Source organism: Schistocerca americana, chromosome 7 (assembly GCF_021461395.2).
Source record: "Schistocerca americana isolate TAMUIC-IGC-003095 chromosome 7, iqSchAmer2.1, whole genome shotgun sequence".
Lineage (NCBI taxonomy): Eukaryota > Metazoa > Arthropoda > Insecta > Orthoptera > Acrididae > Schistocerca > Schistocerca americana.
The window spans coordinates 231,854,328-231,868,121 of NC_060125.1; the positions used below are offsets into that span (position 1 = coordinate 231,854,328).

At 41.0% G+C, this 13,794-nt stretch overlaps 1 protein-coding gene across 2 annotated transcripts in view; it reads left to right on the top strand.

Annotated features, from left to right (window-relative positions):
- Positions 1-13,794, top strand: part of LOC124622061 (Bardet-Biedl syndrome 7 protein homolog) — a 148,118-nt gene that overhangs the window by 123,865 nt on the left and 10,459 nt on the right. For both annotated transcript variants that reach the window (XM_047147634.1, XM_047147635.1), the window contains 2 exons: positions 5,625-5,734; positions 13,057-13,287. In XM_047147634.1, coding sequence (XP_047003590.1) covers positions 5,625-5,734; positions 13,057-13,287 — 341 coding nt within the window. The remainder of the gene's footprint in view (positions 1-5,624; positions 5,735-13,056; positions 13,288-13,794) is intronic.

A 13,794-nucleotide genomic window follows, 5' to 3' on the forward strand; every position in this document is an offset into this window, starting at 1 on the left:
ATTTAGCACCTGTGGTGGGTTGATCGCATCCTCCTTACTCATCTTACTAAATTGATCTATGAATCTCTTGCATACTTCTTTTGGGTCACTAACCAATTTTTCATTGCCCCTTATTATTATGTTGTTACACAATGCCTTGTCATTCCCCCCACTTTCCTTCTTTACTATATTCCACGCTGTTTTGCTGACATTGCAGGATTGACTCATCTGTTCTGCATACTTCTGTGCCTTTAATGTCTCAAGTGCTTCCCTATAGGTTTTTCTACAGGCTTTGTATTTTGACTGCAAGTACTGCAGTTTGGTGTCTTTAAAAAGAAATATAGGTCATTCATGTCATTCTTTAATTTCATCACATTAGGGGGGAGTTTAAGATTCCTGGAACTGTCAGTTTTCTTTAGTATTTTGACCCTTGGGCATAGTTGATTTAGACAATGGGTTAATGTTGTATAAAATATTTCTCACTTTTCATTAATGTCTTCTGTTGCATATAGGCTTACCTGATACCAGTTTATGTGTGCCAGTTTTTCCTTTAATGCATGATAGTCAAGCTTTTTTTATAAGTAAATTGTTCCTTATGAGATACTATTTCTTTGTCAGTGTGAAGCTCTAGGACTAATGCACTATGATCCGAAATGTGGTTCTCAACAATTCCAACTACAAGGTCCTCCTTACTTAAGTTTGTAATAACATGGTCAATACATGTCTGAGAGTCACCTGTAATTCTTGTTGGTGTTGAATTCACGTGGTTGTAATTATAGGTTCAAAAATGGCTCTGAGCACTATGGGACTTAACATCTATGGTCATCAGTCCCCTAGAACTTAGAACTACTTAAACCTAACTAACCTAAGGACTTCACACAACACCCAGTCATCACGAGGCAGAGAAAATCCCTAACCCCGCCTGGAATCGAACCCGGGAACCCGGGCGTGGGAAGCGAGAACGCTACCGCACGACCACGAGCTGTGGACTGTAATTATAGGACTGTAAAATATCAATATATCTAAGGTAACTTACACTATTAGTTAAGGAGTCAATGTTCACATCCCCCTACTATTATAGTCTGTTTTTTATGAGGTGAGAGTTTATCAATAAGTTCCTCTAAATGGCAAAAGAATTCTTCCATGTTACTGTTAGGGGATCTGTACAGGCTAGCTATTATTAAACTGCTATATCTGAGCTTTATTCTTATGGCAGCTATTTCAAAGACCATCTCACATGCAAGTTTATCCATCCAATCAATTTTTTCACACTGGACATTATTTTTGACATACATACCAGCACCACCACCTTTATGTTGTTCCCTACAATAGACACTGACAATTTTATAATTACTTAAATTAATGCTGCATAATTCTTCAGTTTTGCACCCTAGTGCATTTACAAGATAAATATGAGGGCTACTAACACTTAGAAATTCTTCCGTTTTTTCAATTTTATTGGTAATATATTGGACAGTTTGCGGTATTATTTTGATTTTACTGTTGCGATGTTGTCAAGTACTTCGCCTTCATGTATGTATGGTGAAGGCTGAGTTAGTCTAAAAAAGTTTCTGTCGGACTTCTTTCAGTTGTGAACAAACTGTTTTTATATATTAAGTTTTTCAGTTCGATTCTTTCTTTTATGATTAAATTTAATTTTTCACACAAATAGTGTTTACCTGCATAATTTATGTGCAATCCATGGGATGTGTGTTGACCTATCCAACTTTCCTAATTTAGAATAGAACAATTTCCATAGTTTGAACATAGTGCCTTAATTCTAATATTCGTTTTTCGTATTTCCTCGTTTATGCACGAGTTGTAGATCAGATTGTGCTGATGCGGAACAGTAGCGACCATTGTATTTTTCTGCTTATTTTCTTCAAGGAAGTTCTTCAGGGCTTCAATGCAGATATCAGCTTCATTTCTTCCCACGTCATTTGCACCACTTACACAAAATATAAAGTCATTGCTACGCAGCATTTTTCCTTTTAGGTCGGCGTCTTCTATAACGTTTTTTGTTTTTGCACCGGGTTTCACAACACTACTCACTTGAAGATGATTGCTCGTGTCATTTAGGATTTCCGCGAGATTTCTTCCATGACTATCTGAGAGTAAAAGCACATTGCACTTCAGAGTTTGTTTCATACTACAAGAATTATACAGTTCGTTGCAGGAGTCACTAACTTCATTGCAATATTTATGTTCACACTGTGAACTGTATCCATTTTCATTATTAATTGACGTTATTCCATTTGTTTTTGGGAGTTCATTACACTTCGTTTCAGCAATTTTCAAAGGTTCCTTACAATTTTTAACTGAGGCTCTCGTATTGTATCTTACTTTCGTACTTTTCACAGTGTTTCTTTCAAGTTTGCATTTACTATGTTCTTTATCAAGTTCTGTAGATTTACTGTGAGCACTTGCTGAGAGTACACTATACCTATTTTTATCAACAATATTTTGTTCACTTGCTACAATTGATACCCTTTTTTGAGGGACTGATGACCTTCGCTGTTTAGTCCCCCTTAAACATCCAACAACAACAACCAACCCTTTTTTGATTTTTCAGCACTTACTTGTTTCCAGTCTTGCAATTTAGGTTTACTTGTCTGAGATACAGGAACACGCATTGTCTGTGGCTTTTGCAGCACAGAATTTTCATTTGTTAGGCGGGAAATTTCACGTCTTAATGCATCCATTGTGAACTGTAGACTTAATATGCACTCTTTTAACTTCGTAATTTCTCCGTTGCAATCACTACAAGGTCGCTTTTTCACCACTTCACTGTAACTTTTGTTCACTTTATCATCACATACAGCTTCACTTGTTGCCATCTTAGCCTCTTTCAATCAGAACTGTTCAGAATCAGTGATTTAAGTTTCCCAATGAAGTTTTGGCTGTGTGAAGATTGAAACCAAGTGGTACAGTTACTCCAAAGCATTATGGACTACCCTAAAATTCCTAATTAAGCTGTTATCATGGGAGCAGTGGTGTTTAACACTGGCTCTGCAAATTACAACTGTGCCAAACACTTAGTGTTACATAAGACCTCTTGTGAGAAAATTCACTCATAACATGGCAGTTCTGTGGACTCCATTGGTAAACTCAAATCACCATGACTGAACAGTTTTGATTCATTAATCAGCTTTGACATGGTGTCATTCACCGAGGTTCCCTTTTTAGTATCCTTACCTGTTATTGGCAAATGGTTTGATAAAGAGTTTTTTATTTAACTTTGTTTAAAAATGTTTTGACAGCAACTTTTTATTTAACATAAAAAAATTTTAAACAGACTGACATTGTAGCCGTAGATAGTATCTTGTTACCCTTGGTGGTCACTTTGTTCATGGAGGACTTCGAGGAAAGGTGTTGCTAGTTTGAAAACCTCAATATTTTGGAGATACGGTGACAATGTGTTTGTAGTAAGGCACCATGGTGAGGTTATATTATGAGAATTATTAAACCATCTGAATACCATCCATTTAAAAATTTAGTTTACAGTGGAAATTTAAAAAGAGGGATGCCATTTATTTTTGGAAGTTCTGGTTCATCACAAAGATGATGGTACTTTAGGATACACAGTTTATTGAAAGGTGACTCCTCATATGGACTTAACATTTACATACAGATAGCCTTCTCAGATGATAAATGTTCTTGGAACTGTGGTTCTTAGAGCTTATAGCATTGGTGAAGGGAGTAGTCTTCAAGATTAGCTTTTAAAGGGAGTTTTTGAAGCAAATGGATGTTCTCCACAACAGATACACAAGGCACAATGAATGTAACTAATTTAGACGTTCTTGAAAGAAGACAGAGAAGGATTTAAATCCACAGTTCTTCTACCATATGTAGGAAGTATGTCATCCAATTTAGGACAGACTGTCACTTAAAGACTGTCACTTAAAGTGATTTATCACCCTCCACTGAAAAAATCAGCACTTTTGGATTCTGTAAAAGATGACTTGATGCTCTGCAATGTGGTGGTTTACAAGATCCCTGCAAGTATGGCTTTTCGTACGTCAGGCAGGCAACTTGTACAGTCCATGAAAGATGCATGAAACACGGTAGTTACACCACCTCTTGCAGCTCAATAAACCGGCTGTGGCAGCACATGGCACTAGCACTTGTCTCTCAATATGAAAATGTCAAAATTGTGGTGTTGACTTCATCTTTTTGAAAGAAACAGTTGAAATTCATTTAATGAAGAATTTAAACAATAATGATAATGGTATCAGCCTGGAAAAATCATGGAATCTTGCTTTTCTTTTAATAAACTTTATAAGTCATTATAGTGCGGCTCACAATGATTCATCAGTATCCCAGCATGGATTAATTGCATAGTCACAGATGCAATTTATGCATACTTCGTTGCCATCAATCAACGTCCCTGGTGCTTGTGTATCTGTGGCCCCATGCACAGTGGTTGGTTCATGGGTTTAAAAGGACAGAGCAAGTGCTGCAGCTTTAATGCACCGGCTCAGTCTAAAGGCGGTTGAAGGTATACAGCTAAAATATCAGAAAAAAATAGGGTTGCTTCTGTTGAATGCCCAATATTTTAATGGATCAGTCATTGCATCACAAGAATATGAAGATGCACATCTCGTCTGTAATTTGTAAGATAAAATTGTAGGCTTCCTATTTTTACTCATATGACCTGGTAATCTCCACTTTTGACCAGTCACAGTCCCAAAATCAATCTAACAAAAACTCAAATTAATAAATTTCAAAAAGTCTGCAAAAAATTACTGCATCTTTACTTGTTTGAAGAAACGAAGTAAACATCATGTCACTAAAGCACTGAAAGCTGGCTGCTTTGCACTCATCATATTCCCCCATGTATGTGACTAGCAGTAAGGTTGCACAATCTTGATTCTCTCACTCACTCAACATTTTCAGCAATTCGCACTTTACATACATTCCACATTAATCTTCTCATTAACTCAGACAGTATAAAAAATTACAATAGTGGCATCCAACAAATGAAATAATAGTGATTGTGTGAAACTGGAAACATTACATAAATGTCAGCTTTTTAACCAAAATGATGTTTAGTTAGTTATTTAATGATAGAGTATTTAGGTGAATTCTTACATTGATTTTTACACAAAACACATCAACATGTCAGGGAATTATCAGCATCTGAGAGCATTTTCTAAGACACTGTGTCACTGACTGTGGGAAGTAAGATTCTGACAGTCTCGATAGACAGTGTACACTGGTCCACCTCACAGATGTTACAAGGCAGATCTTCAGTGTTTTGTCCCTCATGATAGCATTTAAATGACATCGCCTTGGTGTTCTCTAATCCAGTGGGCGATTTAAGGTACTGATCACCCCTTGTTGCCATTAAGTGACAATGTAACGCATGTCTGAGCATCAAATGACCCTTTCAGGATGGATGTTGACAGACCGAACAATGAACAGAAGCTAATATACCCTGCTCATTATTGAAGACAAAGCATGCACTACTGAACTGAAAATGGAGTTTTGCCTTCATTGTACAAGTGGTTTTACATAGACATCTTCTGTATTGAGGGAAGTTTCCAGTCAAAAATCACAAATTAAGCAACTCAAAATGCTGCTAAAATTTTGCTTGGGGCCATTTATTTCAGTAAACTGCAACACTGTTTCCTTTCATGTTTTAGGAAAGGAGGAGCAGAGTTCAAGTCTGACAATATATCAACCATATCAATTTTGAAGGATGTCCTTACAAGAGAAGCTACAAAAAAGAAAATTAAATTAGATATTTTATGTGGTAAGTTTTTGAGTTAAAGATTCAATATGCAAGATTTATGAAGGTAAGGTGATAAAGTGAAGCATAATTTGAATCTGTGGTTCAAAAGCTAAGTATGTTTTATTGTGTGTGTTTATCTCTTGCAACTACCTAGCCATATGATATTTTTTTCATGTTGTCTCATTTTCTATGAGTGAACCATAGTTTTAGAAGGCTAATAAAATATTGTGTAACTTAGAATAATTATATTGCCAATTTTGTATTCCTTAATCCTTATGATATTGTCCTGTGCAGGATTTTCCAAACATATGGGGTCAATATTTTACAGACGGTAGAGAATTTTAAACAGGAAGTAATGGTTGGGAATGAAAATTTAATTTTTTTATTGACTCAACAATCTTATAGTTTACAATAACAACAACTTAAACTCATACCAACTGTTCACGTGTTGAGCACCAGACTCAGCGACTATGTTACAAAATAGCCCATAGACAGAATTGAAATACAGGCTCCAAATCATTTGGCAGCATTATTTCAAATGTTGCTTTTGGCAACTGCTCCATCAGAACTCTCCACAGTGTGTTATTCTTGAAAGTGTGTACATCACAGGCAAGTTAACAGGTGCTTATTGATGAATGTTCTCCTAGACGCTTGAATACCATTCCCTCAAATTTTGTAGTCGAACAATTCATTCACAATATTCTTGGCCAGATCTCTGTGGCCGGAATAACTTATGTTTCTATCCATGATGATAAATCTCTTCCATTTAGAATTATGTTCATTGGTGAATAATGTAACCAGTCACAAACACTTTGGAAGTGCTTTACTTCAATGCCACAACCAGTTTTGGGCCATCTTGGCCATCTTCAGATTGCTAATATTTCTGATTGCGCTAATGTTTTTGTCAGCAGCATATCATCTGCTACTTCACAGCAAGAGAATATTTGAATGTTTAGTGCCACTTTTTGCGTTGTTCTGATAGTAAAAGCGTGCTAATGTTCCTTGTATTTATTTTTGTCTTGTTCAGATCCCTATGCTTTTCCAGGACAATGTATAAGCTGTTGCAGTGAAAACAGCAGACATATTTGAAATCAATCACTGTGGCATTCAAAAAATTCATAAGATCTGAAGATGAGCATGATAGCCTAAGACTGTTCATGGCTTTGAAAGTAAGCATTTTAAAAGTATTAGCCAAGTACATTTGGAAAATCTCTAAAGTCATATTTACAGCATCACTGCTTTTACTCCATTGAACAATATTTAAATTTATGAAATGTGTTATATAAATACTTACGTGTAAAGTGTATTATTGTAACCTTAAATATGTATGCCTTGTAATGACTTTCAGCCTGTATATTTATAACTTGACTTGTCCAATGTCTTATGCATAAGCTGCTATGTAGACAACAGGACCAATAAAAAATACAATACAATACAATACAACTTGATGTTATAACAACTGGCGACGAGGTAGTGGATTTTTCCTTTTCATCGTTGACCCACAGGTTTCCATGGCTACTGTCGAGCAACTATTGCAAGGTCTCATTGAACAGCAAACGCTTCTAACATCGGCGATTCGTGATTTCGTCGCGGCACCAAATGCGGGGCGTTTCTCGTCGTTGTCTATACCTCCTTTTCCTCCTTACGACGAGACGGCGGAAGACTGGTCAGATTACGAAAAACGTCTTCGACAGCACTTCTTGGCAGTTCATGTCACGGACGAACAAACATGTAAGTCCCTGTTCCTTTCATGGATTTCACCTCAAATGTATCGGTTGTTGTCGCAATTGGCTCCTTTGAAAGATCCTGCATCTTTGTCCTTTGCTGAAATGTGCTCACTTCTGTCTGTCTATTTTCAAAAGCAAACGCATGTGGTAGCCTCTCAAACGCATGTGGTAGCCTCTCGTGTTGCCTTTTATCATTGTCAAAAACAACCTCATCAATCCTATCGCGCTTGGGCTGCTGAACTTCACGGCCTCAGTCGAAAGTGTCAGTTTGTTACTGACATTCACAAAGAATCCTATGCTGATTCCATGGTACGGGATGCTATTATCCGGTCGGCGCCCGACAAAGAAGTTCGGCAACGTGCCCTTCAGTTGGCAAATCCAACTGTTGATGAAGTCCTATCCATCGTGCAGTCTTTTGAAATTTCTCGCACCGCTGGGGCGCAAATAGAGGCGTGGGGTGACGTCGGGGAAATACAACCACCGTGCGCTGTTGACGACGCGTGCGGTGCGTCCCCGCTGGCTGACGTGGCCGCAGTATGCTCCCACGCGCAGCCTCGGCCTAACCATAAAAAACCCTCTAAGAAACTGCAGCAAAACCCCCGGCAACTTCCTTCATGTCCGCGGTGTTTTACGAAACATTCACGCGAGGATTGTCCCCAACGTTGGGCCGTGTGTTGCAAATGCAAAAAGAAGGGTCATGTGTCTGCCGTTTCCAAATCCGACCGCATACATGATATTCATGACTGTGACGCTGATTCTGCTTCTGTATTGTCTGTCAATTGCACTTCTGCCCTTTCAGGGAAGTTATTCCTCACTGTCCAAATCCTTGGTCGGGATGTTCGCATGCAGGTGGATACCGGTTCTGCTGCCACTATAATTAATTCTCAGACGTATCTTCAGTTGGGTTCTCCACTCCTATCACCTGTCACTCGGCAATTACGGACATACAATAAACAGAAGATTTCTCTCTTGGGACAATTTAATGCTGAGGTATCTTACAAATCTATCATTCACACTGTTCCCATATTTGTGGTCGACCAGAGTAACGCAAAGAATCTTTTTGGTTTCGATGCCTTTCGCGTTTTTGGATTCTCCATAGATGACTCTGTCAATATCATCTCTGATGCTATTCCTTATGCTCAATTGGATTCCTTGTCGATGACATTTTCGCCCCTTTTTTATCCTGGGTTAGGCCGTGCAAACGACTTTGAAGCTCATATCACGCTCAAACCCACCGCTCGGCCTAAGTTTTTTCGGGCTCGGCCCATTCCTGTGGCCCTTCATGATCGGGTAAAGCGGGAGCTGGATCGTCTCACTACTTCAGGGGTCTTGCTACCTGTCACTTCCAGTGAGTGGTCCTCTCCTGTTGTTGTCATTGCTAAGCCCAGTGGTGATATTCGTCTCTATGGCGATTTTAAAGCCACTGTAAATGCGCAATGCCTCATCGACACTTACCCTATGCCCCGACCTGAAGAATTGTTCACTAAACTTGCTGGAGGCCAGTATTTTTATAAAATTGACCTGACAGAAGCTTATCATCAACTTCCTCTCGACACTGCTTCCCGATAGTTTCTGGTCCTTAACACACCTTTCGGCCTCTATCAGTACCAACGATTGCCATTCGGGGTTGTCAGTGCCCCTGCTCTCATTCAGCGATTTTTGGAACAATTATTGCTCACTGTCCCTGGGTGTATAAATTACATGGACGAAATTGTTGTCACTGGCTCCACCACTGAAGAACATCTTCAGAACCTCCACACACTTTTTCATGTCTTACAGACTGCCGGTCTAAAGTGTAATCTTCAGAAATCAAAATTTTTTCAGGCATCTATCACGTACTTGGGGTTTCAACTCTCTCGGGATGGTATTCGTCCGCTTCAGCAAACTGTCATTGCGATCGATGCCCTTCCTTGCCCTACATCTGTTAAGGAACTGCAGGCCTTCTTGGGGAAAATAGCATACTATCACAAGTTTTTACCATCTGCTGCGTTGGTGGCTCAGGCGTTGCATCGCCTGTTGCACAAAAATGTGCCTTTTCACTGGGCTGCGTCATGCGATGTGGCTTTCCAGAAATTGAAGACTATGTTGAAACAGGCCCCGTGCCTGGCTACTTATCGACCTGGCCAACGTCTTGTTCTTGCCACGGACGCCTCTCAATATGGGGTCGGTGCAGTCCTTGCATACCGTTTTTCTGATGGCTCTGAACAACCCATTGCTTATGCCTCCAAAACGCTCACAGATGCCCAACAAAAGTATTCTCAAATTGAAAAAGAAGCTTTGGCCATTATTTATGCTCTTCATAAGTTTGGTGTTTTTCTCTATGGATCCAAATTTCATCTTGTTACGGATCACAAACCACTTGTTTCCTTGTCTTATCCATCATCGTCACTTCCCAACAAGGCTGCACACCGCCTCCAGCATTGGGCTCTTTACTTGTATCGTTTCAATTATGAGATTCATTTCTGGCTGATGGCTCAACATGCGAATTCTGATGCACTGTCTCGCCTTCCCATGGGTCCTGATCTGGCATTTGATAGGGACGAACTTTTGTGTTTCCACCTGGATGTTGCTGAGCAGCGGGTTGTGGACGGATTCCCCATCACCAGGGACCGGCTGGCGGCTGCTACGGGGTCTGACCCTACCCTTTCCCAGGCTTTACGCTGTATTCAGAAGGGTTGGCCAGATCGCCCGTCCGCTAAGACTTCTGACTCGTTGCAGAACTACTAAGCTTTGCGCTACCGCCTCGCGGCTAGGGATGGTGTTATCCTCCTTTCCACCGACAATGCTTCACCGCCTGTTGTGGTACCTGCGTCTTTGCATGCTTCGGTCTTGCGCCTCCTTCACCAAGGGCACTGGGGTGTCTCTCGTGCAAAATCTCTGGCGCGCCGTCATGTGTACTGGCCTGGCATCGACTCTGAAATAGCACACATGGTCGCTGCCTGAGGCCCTTTTGCGTCACAGGCCGCCGCCCCGAAGTCATCTTTGTGACCGTGGCCTTCGCTTGAGATGCCCTGGGAGCGCAATCATGCTGACTTCGTGGGACCTTTTTTAGGCACTTATTAGCTCCTCGCAATTGACGTCTACCCTAACTTTCCTTTCATTGTCCGTTGCACGTCGCTTACCACCGCCGCAACCACGAGTGCTCTCACCCGCATTTTTTCTTTGGAAGGCCTTCCCTCTACTCTTGTTACTGATAATGGTCCACAATTTGCCTCTTCCGAATTTGCGGATTTTTGTGCTCCTCACGGCATTATGCACGTCATGGCCCCTCCATTCCATCCATAATCAAACGGCGAGGCTGAACGACTGGTCCGCACATTTAAGGCTCAGATGCGGAAACTCTTGACTTCTTCTGCTGCTGATGATGCGCTTCTCCAGTTCCTGGCTTCTTACCGTTTCACCCCCATGGGCGACCACAGCCCGGCTGAGCTCTTAAATGGCCGACAGCCCCGCACGCTACATCATCTTCTGCGGCCTTCCACCTCACGGTCGCGGGTGCCTTTGCTTGGCCGGTTCACCGCCGACGACTTTGTCTGGGTACGGGGATATGGCAGGCAGCCAAAATGGAGTCCAGGCCACATCTTACGACACCGTGGCCGACGCCTGTATGAAATCCAGACAGACATGGGTGTTGCAGTGAGTCATTCGGACCAGCTTCGGCCTCGTGTGCCAGCAACACCTGTTCCGAATGCCGCTACACCACCTTCAGCTCTACCTGACGCTCGGGATATTGGCATCTCTCATTACTCACAACGCAGTCCTCTCACCGTCATCTCGGTGCCAGCACAAGAACGGACGCCACCAGGAGACGTGGCCGTGCAGGAACCGGATGACCATCATCCGTCGGAGCCAATCTCCTCGCCTCCTTCTCCTACGGACGCCAACACATCGCCTATGTCTCCTGTTATATCAACTGGACTTGCCGCAACGGGCAGATTGGTGCACGGGACCCCAGCAGATTCGACCCTTACGTCTCCTTTCATCTCGACCCGTTATCATTGGGGACACTTCCGTCCGTACGGGAAGCCGCCTCCTCGAGACTTTACGGCCAGTCAAACAACGCCTATGGACGTTAGCAATCTACAGGACACCTCCATCAAGACCAGAGCAAAAATTTCAAAGGGGGGGAAAGTGTTGTGACTTGCCGACCATTCAAAGTGCTGTCGCGCAATTAGGCGTGTCCTCTACGAGCAGCGCTGTCTGCCAGCCATGCAGCAGGCACGCCACCTGAGCGGCCAGCCAGCCAGCAGCCGCTAGACTTGGAGGCAGTGCTCATTTGAATGTTACCGTGTTCACATGTCTTGCTTTGTCAACTTGCTCAGTGACTTATATGTGTTGTGTCGTTTTGAAATATACGTGTTCAACTTGACGTTATAACAGTTTGACTTTCTGAGCATTACTTTCTGCTGCACCATACAAGAAATGCACGTCTGCAAGTTCTTGTAATGATTAGTCCTCTATCTTCAACCAACAGTGATGAATTAGCCAAGGATAAACACCATGGACACATCAAAGACAACACAATATCGTTTTTTAAGGTGGCACCGCCAATGTTAATGTGATAGACAGTTGCTTGTAATGAAACATAAGCAGTTTACAAGCACACGCATTGCTTATTGAACACCTCTAACCACTTGAAATATTCATTTCCAACCATCAGTTTAAGATCCTCTACAGTTTGTATAATTCTTGACCCTAAACATTTGGAAGACCCTGTACGTTTTTAATATTTTTTTCCGCTGTTTTGCACATTATGATAATATCATTGCACATCATAAAGTTACACCAACGACAGATTAGATGGTGTTGAATATCGAACAAATGACTCGCATTTTGAACTTCACTGCCTTGAATCAAGTAGACTTAATGTCCAAGTACAATTAATTAATGTTAGACTCATCTAAAACACGTGCGAAAATAACTATGATTGAAGGCATGGCTTTATGCTAATACTTGCAAAAATTGGACTACAGCTAAACTATTCACTGTTTGAAGACAGGAACACATTCCGCTGCCATTCATTGGCAAAGATCTGGATTTTAGTCGTGAGTTACGGAACAGTTTTAATCTGTCATGAAGATTCTTTTCCTATTTTTCTGGGATCCTTTCTGCCATTCCAGGCTATATTCTTAACAAAATGAAAAGCTAAGCAATTGTTGGGTGAGACAGATATTATCAGATGTATTGGTGCAACTTGTTTACAAGACTGCTAAACCTGAGGGAGAGATATGGTACACTGATGGCGCTTACTTGATCGTGTCCAACCGTGGAAATGGCTCCTGAAAGGTGACATGACATTATCTAAGCAATGTAAAATACAATATATGTGTTCCAGACTGCGTGGCAACCATTGACCTGTGCACCTGTCTAATCATCATACAGTTACTTATGCAGCTCCCCTTTATTAGAATTTTGTGACTAATAAATTGCTTAGAAAATGAAATTTAGAAGCATACTGCCAGTCTATACAGTCAATGTATTTGGGGTACGAGTTTACTAGTTGGTTTTACGTTATGTAATGTTTTAACTTCAGGAACTGATGTTAATGTTTTCTTGTCTCATTGGAAATCTTTGCCTCCTTATACATCTCACAGAGGCTGTACATTATAATTGCAGCAGTGAATGAGGAAAGTGTTATAAGTGTATTGCACCGCCTTCATCCTCGCCTCGAAGAACAGCAGGAAATGGCACACGAAATGTCGCTATTGGAGGCTCTTCACGAGCTGCGTGAAAGAGAATCTGGATGGGAGCAGTCACTTCTGCCTGAATACCGTGAGCTATTGGCCGCTGAGAAGGAAGTACAGCTACGGTACTCTCAGCATCCACAGCAACTTGAAAGGCTTTATGGTACAACTGTCTTTCATTACTTTTGTTCTTAAAATATCATTTATTTTGCAAAGCAGAGTTTTTTCAGTGTTTTTTTATCCTTTGGTGTGTCCATATAAGATTCCCCTTGTTGAATTTCCTGTGCATCAGTTTTAAGTCAGTGATATCCAAAGATGTTTAATTAATCTGCCATGAATAGAACCTTCCAGCTCCTCAAAAGGTCGCTCAACATAATACTCGTGCTCAGTTTGACTCCCAAATAATATAAATGTCAACTACAAGAATCTTCTGTTATAGACTAGTGATGTTAGATTAAATGCTCTGCAATTTTTTGTAGCACAATGAGATTTATGGGTTGCCTGGTTACGTATTGCAGGATATATTCTACCTGAACTAACCTAGGCAGTTGCTGTGTGTGAACTGTCATTAGATTAGATTTACTTTCATTCTAATTGACTCGTTGTCAGGAGGTCCAGAAAAGCAATAATACATTACACATATTTAAAAATGAAATAAATAAGCTAATGT